At 46.7% G+C, this 17,638-nt stretch overlaps 1 protein-coding gene and 2 pseudogenes across 3 annotated transcripts; 1 reads left to right on the forward strand and 2 right to left on the reverse strand.

The window, feature by feature from the left end:
• Nucleotides 1–6,201: 6,201 nt before the first annotated feature.
• LOC308525530 (ATP-dependent RNA helicase DDX39A-like) lies at nt 6,202–7,488 on the reverse strand (the record flags this gene model as incomplete). Its single annotated transcript, XM_081100325.1, has 1 exon — nt 6,202–7,488. One exon carries the CDS (start codon nt 7,486–7,488, stop codon nt 6,202–6,204), a length of 1,287 nt encoding a protein of 428 aa, XP_080956451.1.
• Nucleotides 7,489–10,035: 2,547 nt separating this feature from the next.
• Nucleotides 10,036–12,942, forward strand: LOC308525531 (alanine--tRNA ligase, mitochondrial-like; annotated as a pseudogene). Its single transcript has 3 exons — nt 10,036–10,252; nt 11,298–11,310; nt 11,396–12,942. The product of its transcript is annotated as an alanine--tRNA ligase, mitochondrial-like (transcript).
• A 3-nt stretch (nt 12,943–12,945) lies between these two features.
• On the reverse strand, nt 12,946–15,428 carry LOC308525532 (lysine-specific demethylase 4D-like; annotated as a pseudogene). Its single transcript has 2 exons — nt 15,395–15,428; nt 12,946–13,864 (listed from the first exon to the last, which is right to left on the reverse strand). The product of its transcript is annotated as a lysine-specific demethylase 4D-like (transcript).
• Nucleotides 15,429–17,638: the final 2,210 nt, after the last annotated feature.

The raw sequence follows: 17,638 nt of genomic DNA on the forward strand, positions 1-17,638 counted from the left end.
AAGAAAAAGACGGAGAGAAATATCTATGTGAGAGAACACATCAATTGGTTGCCTGCTGCATGGGCCCAACCAGGGTCCTGGCCTGGGTGGAGCTAGCATCCCAGGTAAGTGCCCTTGACCTGAATCACATCCCAGACTAACCCAGTCCGAAATCCAATGCTCTATCCACTGTGCCAAACCACCTAAGGTGCTTGGTTTCTTTTTTTGAAAAATATTTTATTATATGTTCAAATGCGTCTACTGGTAAATATTGAGTATATCAAGGTGAAGTTAGTCCCTGGATCCCAGAGGAGCCATGGAAGGGAATGGACATCTCTCAAATCTAGCTCAGGGGTAGTGAACCTGTGGTCCAGGGCAGGTCACTGCCAAGCTTAAGAAGATAGGTACTGTCCCTGATCCTGCATCTAGCTACTAGTGGGGTCCAAGAAATCCAGCTCAAGGCCTAGATGGGGAGCAGGGTCCTCTGGTGTCCTTGGACCAAATCAGAGAAATCCCCATTTCCCTGAGCTCTCCTGCAAGGAGTTACCTGTGGGTGGGGCCAGGAACAGAGAACCCAGCTCTTCCAGGGGCAACTCCTCAGACACTAGTTCCTGGGACTTGTGAGACGAAACAGCTCTTATCGCCCAAGCGCTGGCTCTCAAGAGGGGCTGAGGAAAGCCCTTAGGCTCCACTAGCCCTGGAAAGTGTCAGGAGCAGACATGGCTCAGGGACCAGGAGGGACTTTAGGGAGTAAAATGAGGGGCTTTCCAGGAGTTTACAAAAGGCCAGGTGTAGAAGGGACTGGTGGTAGCAAGGAATCCTGGAGCCTCCTCAGGAGACTGCACTCATTATAATGAAAAAGGGGAAAGGCCAAGAGAGAACCTTTTTATTCCCAACTCTACAGTGTTTTCTGTCCTATAGCTCTACAGTAATATATCCAGGCCTTTCGCTACGTAATTTTCATGATGAATCTTCCATATTCTTTTCTTCCAGGTCAACTTAAAGAATGAGTTTGTTTATTTCTCTAAATGTTTACTATTAGATGACTTCTGTTTAGACATGACTCCCAGAAATCCTACTCATATGAAGGCAAAGCAGAGGCAAACCCTGTAAACACGCTGGGTGGTGTGACTGGAGAGGAGTTGGTAGGAGATGGGAGCTTAGAGAATCAATAGGAGACTGTTGCAAAGGCGAAGTAGATGAGGGAGCATTAACTAGCTGGCCTAGCAAAGGGAGATATGGTGGTACAGCCTTGTTGCCTGAAGGGCATCAATAGGATTCAAACACTTCCCTGGAGGTGAGTGGGGTCGGGGCAGAAAGCTCAGAAGTACCAGGGAGCACAGTGAGTGGAGGTGTGGGCTGCAAAGGGGCTCACAGTTCCTTCTCTGTTCCAACCCTGGAGATACCTCAGCCAATGGGAAAGCACTGATAGGAAGAACCCAGTAAAGATGGTGAGAAAGCCTTGGGAGGCTGATGGTGATGATGGCCCGATGTGGACAGGAAAGCGCAGCTCAGAGCAGGAGAGGGGCAGGCACCAGTGCCTGCAGAGGCCTCTGGGCAGAGCTCTGTGACCCCCACACGGCCCTGGGCGCAGGTTAGCCCCCCTCAGCTCCCCCAGCACAGAAAACCTGCAGCTGCCAGGACGCCAGGGCAGGAGTGGGAGAAATGCCCAGGAGGCCGCTGAGCCTGACTGAGGTGAAGAGCAGGAAACAGCAGGTGCCCGGAGGGTTCTCTCCTCCCCAGGCACTCTCCATGGAGCCTGCCAGTTACAAATCAGGAAACCAGTCCTCAGAAACAGGGGAGCTCAGGAAAGCCCTACTCCCAGCAAGCAGGGCCCTGGTGAGAGGTCACAAATGGAAAGGCAAGCCCAGGATATGTGTGCCTGTCACTGCCACCATGGTTTTTTTTTTGTAAACTTAATATTTAAAGTGTTAAATATGTCCCTTTTTCCCCCCCATTGAATCCCTCCAGCTCGCGCCAGCCCGCTGCCCAGGGCTTCATCACCCTGTTGTCTGTGTCCATGGGTTATGTGCATACATGCCTTCTAGTTCTTTGGCTCATCATTACCCACCCACAACCTTACCCTGCTTTCCCTCCAAGATTCCAAACACTTTTTCATGCTTCTATGTCTCTGGATCCACTCTATTCATCACTTTATTTTGATAAATTAGATTCCACATATGACTGAGATCATGTGATACTTATCTCTCTTGAATGGCTTATTTTTCTTAGTGTAACATTCTCCACTACCCTCCATGCTGTCTCAAAGGGTAAGAGATCCTCCGTTTTTCACTGCTGCCTAGTATTCCATGCTATAAAGGTGCCACAGCTTTCTTATCCACTCATCTACTGATGGGCACTTGGGCTGTCTCCAGATCTTAGCTATTGTAAATTGTGCTGCTATGAACATAGGGGTGCATACATTCTTTCTGGTTTCTGGTTTCTTGGGATATATTCCTTGAATTAGGATCACTGGGTCCAATGGCAGTTCCATATTTAATTGCAGAGTCCACGAAGACAGGTAAACCAGTGCATTTCCTCACAGCTTCATTATTGAGTCTGAAGTGGGTATCAATGCAGTCAGAAAGGAGGAGATGGAACCCTCACCTCTTTGCTGTGCTCTCCTCCAGCATTCTAAGTGCTCTGAGGGCACCACTCACCCTGTGTTCCTCACCAGCCTCTTCCACGGAGCCGTGTCTGAGAGCCTGGTGCTCCTGAGCGCTAGAGCAGTGCACACAGCAGGCTCCTGTCATCTTCACAGAAGATCTGCTTGTCTCCTCGTGCAGCCCACACCCATTTTCCTCAGGGCTCAGGAATTGCCACAGACTGGCTTTTCTGGCAAATGGAAACCACATTTTTCAGGATAATAGTGGTTTTGAAGATTTTCTGCTCTGATGGTTCCCTGCACACAGGACAGCAAGTAGAGCTTTCTCCCAGGGTACCTAGAGACAGGAGCAACAGCAGCTGTGCCCACAGCGCATGGTGCCTGGGTCTATACAGTAATTCAGGCAGATGGCACAGGTGAGCTCTTTAGGGAAGTTTTGTGGGAGGTCTGATTCCATTTTTCTGAGGGGAGAAAATCAGGAGTTTCCTCCTCTGCCCTGGAGACACAAAGGTCTAAGCACAATGTGACTCAATGACTATGTCTAGAGCAGGACAGGCTTTGTAGGCATGGGACACACATGGAAAGCAGACCCAGGAAATCACACAACCTGGAGAAGCCATTCTTAACTATTTAACCAACTCCATCCCCCTCCCGCCCCCTTTTCTTCTGCATAAAGAACAATCCCTCTTCTGCTGATCCTTCCTTTTCCAAATAGCTTGAGTTTCAGGCACTTCACCCAAATCTATAGCTCCAGGTGCTGGGTCCTGAAGGCTCTAATATCCCAGCTAACACTCAATGCCAGTCACTCACTTGGCTCAAGATATTTGACTTTGATTTTCATTATGTCATGTAATTTCAGGCAATTTAACTTTAATTATATCCCAGAACTATTTTAAGCTTTTAATTTTGATGAACTCAAACTAATCTCTCTTTTTTTGCTGTTACATGTGTTTTGTTTTGTCTTTTTAAATTGATTTCAGAGAGAAGAAGGGAGAGATACAAAAAGAGAGACATTGATGAGAGAGGAACATTTATTGGCTGCCTCCTGCACATATCCCAGTGCAGATGGAGCCCACACCCTGGGCAAGTGCCCTCCCCAGGAATCCAACCAGTGAGCTCTGGGGCATGGGTTGATGCCCAACCACTGATCCACACTGGCTGGGATGGACTAGTTTATATTTCCTTAGTAAATAAAATTCTTGTACTTAACTGAGGAAAAGTTGCTGCTAGAAAAAGTGGTTAATAAATAGAAGGAAAAATGGCCTTTGGCTTTATTTTGAACAATTATGGTCCCCAGGAAAGAGTAATTGTGCTTTTGGAGTTCAAGACTATTTTTAAAAATCATAACTGTACTAACTTCATCTACTTTAAGTATATATATGCATTTGTGGCAAAAGGTTTAGAGTCAAGGTTGCAATTCCCATTTCTTACAAAATCTCTGCATTCCCACAGTTGGTTTATTTAGTGAGAAATATATCGAGGATGGGATGCATCCAGGTTTAAGTAGCAAGGTTTGGCAGAGTCCAGATAGGAATTATTCATTTAAAAATATTCTTCCTTTGTCATTTTCCCCCATTGATGTGGGTTTCCATCTTGTTAAAGTGAGTCATAAACGAAGCAGTTAAAGGAGACCAAAGTGATTTTCAGAGCAGGCAGCAGGCTGGATAGAGGTGGGTGTCAGGGAAAGTTTCACTTAAGGACTTGTGCAGGGAGCACCCAGGTGGTTAATTTGACTGTTAATTTTAACAACCTGTTAACAATATCTGTGATGTCAAGGCCACAGCCACAGCCACAGCCACAACCATGGCAGGACATAGCAGCTATTTTTTTCTTTTCTATTATTTCAGAGAGGCATAGAAGGGGAGAGAGAGATAGAAACATTAATGATGAGAGAGAATCATTAATTGGCTGCCTCCTGCATACCTCCCACTGGGGATCAAGTCTGCAACCCAGGCATGTGCCTCCACCCAGAATGGAGCCATTACCTCCTTACTCATAAGTTGAGGCTCAACCACTGAGCTATGCTCCAAGCACCAGAGCAGTGATTTTAGAGCAAGGGGGTACTATTTGTGATCTCAGGGCAAGAGTTTGATTCCTGGTCAGGGCACATACCCAGGTTGCGGGTTCTATCCCTGGTTAGAGTGAATACGGGAGGCAACCTATCAATCTTTCTCTTTTCTCTCTCTTTCTCTCTCTCTCCAGAATAAATAAAGATACTATTGGGTGAGGTTTTTAAAATAAAGAGTAGTGGTCAAGGTATTCTTACATTAATATATGACAACAGCGCACTGGTTGGAGTATCAGCCCAGGATTTGATTCCCAGTAAAGGTCAACCTAGCCAAAGCCTTCAGGCACCTGAGAAATAAATGTGCAGTGTTGTGTGCCACACAGCAATTCTGTGACACTAGCTAACTGCCACAGTTCAGTAAAAATTTTTGAAGAAAAGAGTGAATTTGGCTTCTTGGAAAATGTTAATTCTCCTAGATATTAAGAGAGTTATTTATTGAACCAAATAAGGGAAAGGTGCCTTACCCCCAATATATAAGCTACATATCCATTGGGGCTCATTTTTTAACATTATAAAAGTGATGTTGGTGGAATAGAATACTCCTAAAATGAATGAAAATCTTTTTTTCACTACAGTGCTGCATATCTGTTTGAAAGTATATATTTGTGCAACAAGAGGCAGGCAGAGAATAATTAACACCTGACAGTACTTCATCTGTGGGTTCTACACTGTATCAAAACTAGTCTTGCTTTATTCATTTATTTAACTTGAAGCTCAAAGGAATAATATGCATATTACATGCAGTTCCACTGATTATACAGACATCAAACTTACTTTTTTAATCCACAGATCCTAGTCACATCCTCTTTTAGGTATTTTAAGGAACCCTCGCTAACCATCTATTGTAGTTATCTAAGCATAGTTGGAAGCATAAAAAAAACTGGTTAAAGTTAAATTTCTACAAATGGGAAGTAAATTTGGTAGTAAATTGTGTAAGAAATGGTCTGATTGGTTCTCCAGTTTGAAAATTGAAAGAAAATAATAGGATTAAAATTTTATTTTTTCATATTTTAACCTAATTCTGATTATAACTGCAGCACGCTAATTCTTAGAATGAATCCGAACAGAATCCAATTTTCTTTGGTATTTCTGTTTAACTATATTTTCTGACAAAATTACGAGATGTTAAATGTAGCGTGGTATCCTAAATTGGATCCAGGAACATCAAAGTGCATTATAACAAATCATTGGTGAAATCTGAATAAAATTTGCAGCTTAGTTAATAATAATATGCAGACGTCTTAGTTTTAACAAATGTTCCATGTGAATGGAACATTAGGGAAAACTGGTGAGGGGTAGACAAGAATTCTCTGTATAATAGTTGGAATGTTTCTATAAATCTAGCATTATATACATATTGAATGGCTTGAAAAATGGGGGGAAGAAGCAAAATACAAGCCCATAACTTTATTTATTTTTCCACAATACAAATTTATTGTTGCACAAATGTACAGTGTTTGAACAGAAAAGAAAGCCCCACTGTCGCCTAGAAAGAGGACTTGAAGCAGCACGTGGGAAGCAGGGTGACTCCGGGATGTCAGGTGTGTAGTTACAGGCTCTGCTCCATGTATGTGGAGATGTCCATTTCTTCAGGAAGCTCCGCCACATTGACTTCAAACCTACCCTGAACCTCACTGAGGATTTTGGCATCATTGTCATGAGACACAAAAGTGATAGCCAGGCCTTTGGTGCCAAAGCGGCCAGCTCGGGCCACCCGGTGGAGGTAGGTGTCCGAGTCCTCAGGCATGTCATAATTGAAGACGATGTTGACTCGCTCAATGTCCATCCCTCGGCCAAACAGATCGGTGGCCACCAGGATCCGCTGCTGAAAGTCCTTGAACTGCTGATAGCGTGCGAGGCGCTCCTCCTGCGCCATGGCCCTGTGGATGGCGATGGCCGGGAAGCTCTGTTCCACAAGTAGCTGGGCCAGGGCCATGCAGCGCTGCACCGACCTCACGAAGATCACCACCTGGTTAAACTCTAGCACGTCCAGGAGGTCGACGAGTTTACGGTTCTTGTCGCTGTCCTTGAGCTTGACATAGTACTGCTGCAGCCCATGCAGCGTGAGCTTGGTGTCGTCGTCCACCAGCACCTCCATGGGATCTTGCATGAACTTCCTGCAGACGGGCCGGATCTCCTTGCTCAGCGTGGCACTGAACATCATGCACTGCTTCTCGTGTGGCGTCAGGCGAAAGATCTCCTGTACATCCTGGCGCATGTCCAGCTGCTCCAGCATCCGGTCACACTCATCCAGCACGAAGTGCTTCACGTTTCTCAGGCTGAGGCTCCTGTTCCGCACGAGTGCCAAGATGCGGCCTGGGGTCCCCACCACCACGTGGGGACAGCTCTTCTTCAGCACCTCTTCGTCCTTCTTGATGGAGAGACCCCCGAAGAACACGGACACCTTGACACTGGGCAGGTACTTGGAGAAGCGCTCATACTCCTTCCTGATCTGAAAGGCCAGCTCCCGAGTGTGGCACATGACCAGGACGGCCACCTGTCCATTGACGGGCTCGATCTGCTGGAGGGTGGCCAGCACGAAGACTGCAGTCTTGCCCATTCCAGACTGGGCCTGGCACAGGACATCCATGCCCAGGATGGCTTGGGGAATACACTGGTGCTGAACCTCAGATGGATGCTCAAAGCCACAGTCCCCTATGGCCCTCAGGAGCTCAGGCTTCAGCAGAAAGTCCCGGAAGCCAGAGCTGTGGATGGAAACGTAGGACCCCTTGACATCTTTCTTGGAGGGTACTGGGGTGCTCTCTGTAGGAGCCTGGGGCTCTTCATCTTCCTCATAATCCAGAAGCTCGTTTTCCACATCCTGTTCCGCCATCATACTGGTTCCCCTTTCGCCTCCGCACGCCCCGAGAGTCCACACGAGCTAGAGCGCTTCCTGCCTCCTGCGTTGGATCACAAGCCACTATTTTTAATTATTAGCTGCAGAAAACATAAAATTTCATTTCAGTAAACACAATCAGAACAAACGAAAGGAAAAAAGTAATTACAAAAACTGCACATGTTGGTCCTTGAAAATGTAGGTAGTATAAGCTGCTAAGCATTCTTTTGACAATCCTAACTCTTCATTCCACAATCATAAGTGAACAGAAAGCTTTGAACAAACACCCCATATTTCAATAATTAAAGTTTTTAAAGTTGCAAATGAATTTCCTCCTGGTTCATTATTCTAACATAGCCGAAATAAAGAGGGTAATGTATCTGAACTGTTCCTCTGTTTTGTTTTTATATCCATAATAGAGAAAACAGTCTCACAAAGATAAATTGATGCAAATGAAAGAAGAGTTTGGGGATTTTTTTTCAATTACAGTTGAAATACAATATTTGGAAGATGAATATCTAAAGTAATTTCAGCAAGCTACGAATATTCGTTTTTAACTTTTATCTAAAATGAAACAAGTAATATATTTTCACTATTCATTTTCAATCTTTCATCAGTTGCCAATTCCAACAATTATCCTTTAATGTTACCTTTAAAATTAAATCAAATTTTGATGAAATCAATGAATTCAAGATTCTATCCATTGCTAGTGTCACAATCAAACTAATTTTCAAATATTACAAGGTGCAAGGTGGTCCTACTGCACATGACTAGAACAGTTCACACCACATGGGACTCACTATGAACTATGAAGGCAAAAATCGTATCTTACAATGGTACCTGTATGGTTGGTCGGTCAGTCGGTGCAGGCCTTCTTCCAATTGCAGACTTCTGACTTCTTGTATTCTCACTTGGGGAATATGGCAGGCAGCTCTCTCAGGCCTCCTTTATATGGGCACAAATCTCATCATGAGGGCTCCACCCCCAGGACCTAATCCAATCCCAAAGCTCCAGCTCCTAATCCCATTGGCTGAGGTAATAGGATTTCGATTTATGAATTTATTTTTTCAGATGGATCAGCATAGTTGGTTCTCTCTTTATTGTCCTGTTACATTTGTATTTATATAAGTTGATTTTAATCCTATCCATTCTATTCCAAAGGTTAGGGTGTTTCTTATCTCCATTCCAAGGTTACTCTATTGTTCTATTAAGCTACAAGGAGGTAACTGAAGGAGATTATCCTAAGTAAAGATTATGTAGCTTAAGCATGATTGTTCGTAGTTAAAGTGATTAACTACCCGCCTGGCACTCAGTTAAGGGGTTGGATGGATTTATTCCCTTCCTTAGTCCTGTTAATCCCTAACTGCAGGGGGAAAAAATCCCCACCTGGGGAAGCAACCTTTCTCGGGGAGGTGGTCCTGTTTAAAACACATAGCACTAAGGGGGGGAGCAAACATGTGCCATATAAGCCAGGTCCCTTGAAACATAAGCTGTGCAGATGTCTCTTCCCTGCAGCGACTGTGTCAAGCAGCAAGGGTGGACCGGCTTCCGGCAAATTCCCCCGTTTTTATTTTTTAAATGACAGAGTGTGTAAATAAGCGGCCACCTCTTGGATTGGGTTATTTAAGACTCAGAAGAAGACTTGTTTGTGACTTAGCCAACTGGTCAGTCTGAGGCTTAACCCTATATCGGCTCCTCACATTTCACCCTTCTTTTATTTATTTTTTATTTTATTTTTTTAAAATATATTTTATTGATTTCTTACAGAGAGGAACGGAGAGAGATAGTGAGAAACATCAATCAGCTGCCTCCTGCACACCCCCTACTGCGGATGTGCCCACAACCAAGGTACATGCCCTTGACCGGAATCGAACCTGGGACCTTTCAGTCCACAGGCCGACGCTCTATCCACTGAGCCAAACCAGTCAGGGCCCTTCTTTTATTTTTTAAGGAACTATAATGAAAGTTTTTAAGCATCAAGAACAAAAAGCTACCATAATGAAAGCAAAACTTAAGCATCAAGAACAAAACTCTGGCTATGAAAACAATAACAAGACAATACCAATGCAAACCCAAAACATTTTAAAACTTGGACATAACATTTTTAAAGCTAGTAAGAATAATAAAACAATGGTAATGCAAAAAGCAATAAGTGAGTTTCTGCTAAATGCAAGTTTCTTTTGCTGATTTACTCAGAGTCCTCAGACTTGAGAGAGTAGCTTCCACTTCTTGCTTTTCTACCATCTGCTGGGCCTCAGGTGTTAACTTCTTTAGCTGACACCATGTTGGCACCTCAGTCCCTTGCATAGCCTTCCTTTTCTTCTTTTTTCCGCTTTTCTGTCATCGGGACAAATCTAAGTCTTTGGAACGATGCGACAAGGAGCTTCTCTGGGTCCATTGTGGTGACTCACGTAATACTCTGGGGCCCAAATTGCCTGCACTGCTCCTTCTAGGCGTCCCTGTTTGGAAATAAAACAATGGCAATCCAAAACAGTAATAAGTGAGTTTCTGCTACATCTCGGAAGAAACAGACACGCCACCGGACGGATGTCTCTGCTTCTGGCTGTCCACCCTCAGGTCACTGACCTGCAGGCCTTCTCCATAAGGCAGGACGGACAAGGCCGCAAACAGGGACAGCTTGGTGCCGCTCAGCACGATCCTGCTTCTTTAGGCCCTTGTGTCTGGGGTTTCCGGGTATGTGCTCGGTTCTTTGAGCCAAGGGACATCCCACGGTGTCTTCCAGGAACTGGAAGGAGCAGCGCTGGTAGGCAACTAGCCTTCTGGGGCACAGCGCACCCAGGCCGAGGCCAGCAGGGAGGGCGCGGGTGCGGGGCTGAGCAGACCCTGACCATGCTGTCAGGAGGGCCTAGTGGCAGCAGCTGTGGAGGCGGCGGGAGAGTCTCGCTGACCCGGCCCAGGCTCAGGCTGCCTGTCCAGGGAGATGTTGTCCAGGAAGAAGAGCGCGGCCTGGTGGTGCCACCAGTCCCCGTGCCTCCGCAGTGCCATATGTTGGGGTCCAACACCAGCAGGTCCAGGGGTTCCCATAGGTGTGGATGGAGTCGGCAAAGAAGGAATGACAAGGAGACAGCATTCTCTTGATCAGCAGCCTATCCAAGTTCTCTAGTCAGGTTCTCCAGCCAGATTCTGTCAATTTATGAATTTCTGAATTTCTTCCTGCCCTGTCCCCATTTGTCCATGACTTGCCATTTCCCTCATCACTTTGCTCAACTACGTGAAATACAGCATCTTTTGCAATATTTGCGATTGCATTTTGTTGTAATGCTGCATTTTCCTCCAGGGCATTGGGAAGGAAGGTGCTAGAACCTAGAGTTAAGAAGGGAGGGATATTTGAGAGGAGACTGATTTTAGACCTGGTCAGTTTTTTATAAAATGACTTGTACAACCTCAAAACGGTAGGAACACAGGTAATTAATTAATGTTTGGAAGACAGGGAACCCTGTGTCTCCACTTTCCCTACACTTCAAATTCACAAAGAACTGAGGAAATAAAACAGCTGATGAGAATTGACAGCCAAGGAAAACAAGGTCAAAAGGCTCAGGAGAGATGTAAACAAGGGGTACACGCTAGATTCAGAGGTTGTCTTCAGTCCATGGAGAATCAGGGCATGAGACTCTCAGAAGCAAATAACAGTAACCAAATCCCTGTCTCTGCAAGGCGATGGCTCCATAGAAGGCAGGAATTCACACAGGCAAATGGAAATTCAACGCAGGCCCACACCCAGGTATAAGGCGGTCCCCCAAACAGGCTTGTGTTCGCTGTGTTTTCTGTTTGTTTGTTTTTGTTTTCAGATTATCCCAAAAGGTAAAAGCTCGCTAAGTGCTAATTCCCAAGTTGAGAAAGATTGCTTTAAGAGGTAGCAGAGGATGCCCTAGCTGGTTTGGTTCAGTGGAGAGAGCGTGGGCCTGCGGACTGAAGGATCCCAGGTTCGATTCCTGTCAGGCACCCCGCTGGTTCTTCGTCGGACCCTCCGTCGAGCCGTGAGGTTCTCTACAGAGGTCTTGCAGGCATCACCCGGCTTCCTAGGCAGCCTGGTACCGGTAGTGGTGGAGACACTGCCCTGTCACCTCCTCCAGGGAGACACTTACCCAGAGCTGCAGAACTCAGCCCAGATAGCCAACCTGGTGCCGGAGGACGAGGCAGCCTTCCTGGCCTCCCTGCAGCGGTGTCGGTCGGCGGATCATCGATCGGACCCTGAGGCGCCTGGGACCTTCTGATGTGCACCCTGCCGACGTGGCCTGGTCCTTGTCAATGTCTGGCGGCCTGGGGCTCCCACTGGACCTGGTAGAGCTGATGCTGGAGGAGAAAGGGGTGCAGCTGGACTCTGCTGGGCTGGCGCAGCGACCCAGGAGGAGGCCCAGCACCGGGCCCAGCAGGCTGAGCCAGCTGAGGAGCAGGGACTGCGACTCAACATCCATGCGCTGGGGGAGCTGCAGCGCCGAGGGCTGCCCCCAACCGATGACAGCCCCAAGTACCACTACTGTCTTCGACCCCGTGGGGGTTATGAGTTTGGCACCTGCGAGGCCCAGGAGCTCCAGCTATAGACAGAGGACTGAACAGCCGAGGCCTCTGTGGGGGAAGGCGAGCGCTGTGGCATCCTCTTAGACAGAACCAACCTCTACGCTGAACAGGGGGTCAGGCTTCAGACCAAGCTTACCTGGTACGGGTGGGGCAGCAGGATGTGCTGTTCCCGGTTGCACAGGCCCAGGTGTGTGGAGGCTTCATCCTGTGTGAGGCTGTGGCCCCTGAGTGCCTGAAGGTGGGGGATGCGGTGCAGCTGCACATGGATAGGTCCTGGCGACTAGGCTGCATGGAGAAGCACTCGGCCATCCACCTGCTAAACTGGGCGCTGTGGCAGGCCCTGGGCCCTGGGCCCTGGCACAGAACAGCGAGGCTCCCATCTCAACCCCGAGCAGCTGCGCTTTGACGTGGCCACCCAGGCCCTGCTCACCCCAGAGCAGCTCCGGGCAGTGGAGAGCACGGTGCAGGAGGCTGTGCAGCAGGACGAGGCCGTGTCCATGGAGGAGGTAGCCCTGGCACACACTGCCCATGTCCCTGGCCTGCGCTGCCTGGATGAGGTGAACCCAGACCCAGTGCGGGTGGTGTCAGTGGGGGTGCCCGTGGCCCAGGCACTGGACCCAGCTTCTCAGGCTGCACTGCAGACCTCTGTGGAGCTGTGCTGTGGGACGCACTTGCTGACACAGGGGCTGTAGGAGACCTGGTCATTGCTGGGGATCGCCAGCTCAAAAAGGGCACCACCGCCTGCTGGCCATCACTGGGGAGCGGCCCCGAGAAGTGGGCCAGAGCCTGGCCCAGGAGGTGGAAGCAGCCACAGAGCGACTGAGTCGGGGCAGCCGGGACGTGGTGGAGGCCCAGCAGCTGTCCAAGGACATGGGACGCCTCATCGATGCTGTGGACACCTCTGTGATGCCCCAGTGGGATCCGGAGTTTGCCCACTGTGCCCACTAGGCGGCGCCTCTTAGCCGGGGCCTCAACAATCCACTCGAGTCCCCTGTTCCTGAGGGCGACGACCACTTCCCCCACCACCTGTGCCAGTTGGCTGGGCTGGGCAGGTGGGCCCGAGGTTGTCTGTGAGGATGGGTCTGGCTTCAAGGAGCAGAGGGCCGCGGGCTGGGCAGCAGAGGCAGAACCCAGGGCCAATGGGGGGCCAGGCATGGCTTGTGCAAAGGCTCGGAAGCCTTGGTGGCCGCGGGACCCATGGCCAGTGCCCACTGATCCAGGGGTGTGCGTGGCCCGACGGGGCTGCAGGTGCCTCAGGCCCAGCGCAGATCTCCAGGCCGCCCTGCCCTCCCTCCAGACGCTCAGCTCCTGGTGCCCGGCGCCGTGGGCTCCACGTGGTCCACAACAGTCAGGTCCTCTCCGCGTTTCCACCGCTCATAGCGCTCGGGCTGCAGGATGCGCACGAACACGTCCATGGAAAAGCTCACCCGGGCCTCCCCGCAGCTGCACTGAGAGGCCACTTTGCCATAGTCGACCCATCGCGGGGTGGCAAAGTTGATGGCCTCCGCACAGTGGAAGCCATGGTTGAAGCCAGCGTGGTAGCCATAGGGAAAGGTCACCATGAACTCTCCAGCCTCCTGAGTGATGCGGCTGAACGGGACCCCGTTCTCCTTGAGGACAGTGGGCGAGATGAGGGCCACCTTGTGCCGCAGGAAGGCCTGGCAGCCCCGAGAGCTGCCCGGGAAAAGGTCCCTGGCCAGGCGCTCCAGGCGCGGGCCGTGCTCTGGGGGCACCGCGCACCACGTTTTGGGCTCCCCGAAGTGCAGGTAGTTGATGCTGTAAAGGTCCATGTCCTCCGAGTGCCCAGCGACCCTCCACACTCCTGCTCCAGTAGGTACTGAATGGTTCCCAGCGTTTTTATCACATATAGAGTCACCGATTTTTTTTTAATGACAACTTGGTTGTATAAAGGTTTCTTCAAATATTTTCACTCCAAATCCTCAAAATCCTAGGTGCCTGGGCCAGATACTTTCAGCTTTTCCCCCAAACCTGGGGATTTTTCCTGGAACACCAACCCCCGCCACCTGCTGGACAGGAGTGGACATTGCAATGCTATGGACTCCTGATTTTGAGTTTCTTAGCTAGGCCTGCTCTGTCTGTGGATTCCATGTAAACAATATATTTTTGAAATATATTTTTTCACACTGAATGAAAGGTCATTATTTTAAATCTTAGAGTCTAGATGCCATGTTCCTCAGATGCTAAGGTTTTAAATAAATAAGCAGCAAACTCCCCAAATCCCAAAGTCTGTTCTGAATACAGCTAAGGTTGCTAGAGAACTGCATGAAGCGACTATTATCGAACACATAAATATTAACCACCACAACAAAATAACATCTCACCTATGTCACACAGCACCAACTATTCGAACTAGAATTCTTTAGCAACTACAATTATAAAAATATCTCCCAGCTTGCCAATTCATTCAGAAACGACATCCAAGATTCAGCAGTTTCTTGCACAAAACAAATGGGATATTTTCATTGACAGTTCATTAAAAAATCTTAGTATGATAGATGTGAATGAAAAAACAATTTTATTCAATCAGGTCCAATGTAATTGATCAACCACATGCTCCAAAATGTTCTTTATCACTGCTACTAAACCTTGTTTTATCATCTCACTAAAGAAAACTATTTTCAGTGAGAGTATTTCTTTGAAAGCTGAATATGAAAATACACAAAACCCCATAAATGCCTCAATAAACTGAAAATTTGACCAAATAAAATAAAAAAATAATCACCAAAACAAAAGGTAAAGATTTAAACATTTTAGACTCCACTTTAAATGTAAATAGTCTTGTCCTAACCAGTTTGGCTCAGTGGATTAGAGGTTCTCAACCTGTGGGTCGTGACCATCAGAAAACAAATATAGCATATCAGATATTTACATTATGATTCATAACATTAGAAAAATTACAGTTATGAAGTAGCAACGAAAATAATTTTATGGTGGGGGGCACCACAACATGAGGAACTGTATTAAAGGGGGGGTAGCATTAGGAAGGTTGAGAACCACTGGTAGAGCATCAGCCTGTGGACTGAAGGGTCCCAGGCTCAATTCCTCTCAAGGGCATATGTCCTGTTTGCGGCCTTAATCCCCAGTAAGGGGTGTGCAGGAAGCAGCCAATCAATGATTCTCTCTCATCATTGATGTTTCTATTTCTCTCCCTCTTCCTTCCTCTCTGAAATCAATAAAGAACTATATTTTAAATGTAAATAGTCTTGCTGTAATCTCTTTTGAACATTTTTTTGCCAATCCTTAATTCTTTTTTTAAAAATAATTCTTTATTGTTGAAAATATTACATATGTCCCCTTTTGTCCCCCATTAACCCCCTCCAGCCCACCCGCTGCCCCAGGCCCTTACCACCCCATATATGCATGGCCTCATCTGTGTCCATGGGCCATGCATATATGCATACAAGGTCCTGGTTGATTACTCCCACTCCCCCTCCCCCTCCTTCCCTCTGAGATTCCACACACTGTTCCATGCTTTCATGTCTCTGGATCCACTCCATTCATCAGTTTATTTTGTTACTTAGATTCCACATATGAGTGAGATCATGTGATACTTGTCTTTCTCTGACTGACTTATTTCACTTCACATGATCCTCTCCAGGTCACTCCATGCTGTCTCAAAGTGTAAGAGGTTCTTCTTTTTTTACTGCTGCATAACATTCCATGGTATAAATTTAAATATATATACAGTGGGGCCTTGACTTACAAGTTTAATTCGTTCTGTGATGGAGCTGATAACTCAAATTACTCGTATGTCAAATCAAAAAGTGAACGAGTGAGACACGTGATGCTGGGCTGATGTTGTGGCATTCACTGTGACGTTCGCTACGCCAACTAGTGGGGGGTATCTGAAGCTGGCTTGTAACACGAATTTTAGCTCGCAACTCAAAGCAAAAAATCGGCTGAGAGACAACTTGTATCTTGAAAAACTCGTTAGTCGGGACACTCGTAAGTCAAGGCCCCACTGTGTGTGTGTGTGTGTGTGTGTGTACATATATATATACATATATGTATATATATATGCCTAACCAATGGACACAGACAACAGGAGGGTGAGGGCATGAGTGGTGGGAGAGGGGTTAATATGGAGATAAGGACACAGATGTAATCAATAAAAATTAATCAGCTGAAACTGGTTTGGTTCAGTGGATAGAGCGTCGGCCTGCAGACTTAAAGGTCCCAGGTTTGATTCCGGTCAAGGGCATGTACCTGGGTTGCGGGCACATTCCCAGGGGGTGTGCAGGAGGCAGCTGATCGATGTTTCTCTCTCATTGATGTTTCTAACTCTCTATCTCTCTCCCTTCCTCTCTATAAGAAATCAATAAAATATATTTTAAAAAATTAATCAATAAAAATTTTTAAAAAGGATGGAGGAATAAAAAGGCAATTGTCCAATAATATGAAATCTCAATTTTACATGAACGTTTTCCAAGATCCAAAAATATGCTGAAGATCAAGCCCCCAACATGGGCATCTGCCCTTGACCGGAATCAAACCTGGGGCCGTTCAGTCCATAGGCTGATGCTCTATGCACTGAGCCAAACCAGCTAGAGCTCAAATATTTCACTCTTAAGAAAAATGCTGGCTTGCCCTGGCTGGTTTGGCTCAGTAAATAGAGCATTGGCCTGCGGGATTGAAGGGTCCCAGGTTCGATTCCAGTCAAGGACACATGCCCAGGTTGCGGACTCAATCCCCTGTCTGGGGTGTGCAAGAGGCAGCCAATCGATGATTCACTCTTATCATTGATGTTTCTATCTCTCTCTCCCTCTCCCTTCCTCTCTGAAATTAATTTTAAAAAATGAAAAATTAAAAAAAGAAAAATGCTGGCTTTGGGGCTAAAATAGCTAACTATATAAATAGAGAAAATGTTTTCATGTTAAGGAAATATCCATTGGTTCCTATGTGAGGATGTCTTTAAAACAAGACGGTTGAGTATTGTCCAATACCTATCAGCACCTGAAAATGGCCATATAACTTTCTCCTTGGAACTACGAATAAGATAAGTTATGTTACTGATTTCCTTATTTTAAAGCATCATTGCCTTCCTGGGATAAGCCCCTTTAGCCATTATAGTATTCTTTTAATGCAGTTAGATTGTATTAGCTAATTATTCATAACCTTATTAATTTTTATCATGCAATTCCTCAATTTTTTTCTATCAATATTGTGTTTACTTTAAAACTTTGAATTTTTTTTCCTATGCCAAATAGATTTGGAAATGTTTCCTCTTCAAAGGTTTCCCACATTTCCTTGTGAAATCATCTAGTACTGGTGGTTTTGGAAAAGGCAGATCTTTTGATGTCTTTTGATATTTCTTACATAGAAGTTTTTGTTAGTTTTTGTTTTGTTTTTCATTTTTTTTTGTTTGTTTGTTTGTTTTACAGAGAGGAAGGGAGAGGGTTAGAGAGTTAGAAACATCGATCAGCTGCCTCCTGCACACCCCTTATTGGGGATGTGCCCGCAACCAAGGTACATGTCCTTGACCAGAATCCAATCTGGGACCCTTCAGTCCGCAGGCCCACGCACTATCCACTGAGCCAAACCGGTTAGGGCAGAAGATTTTTAACTTCTGAAATCAAGTTTAGTTCATTTT

This window comes from Myotis nattereri, assembly GCF_964212035.1.
Source record: "Myotis nattereri genome assembly, chromosome: 9".
Classification (NCBI taxonomy): Eukaryota; Metazoa; Chordata; class Mammalia; order Chiroptera; family Vespertilionidae; genus Myotis; species Myotis nattereri.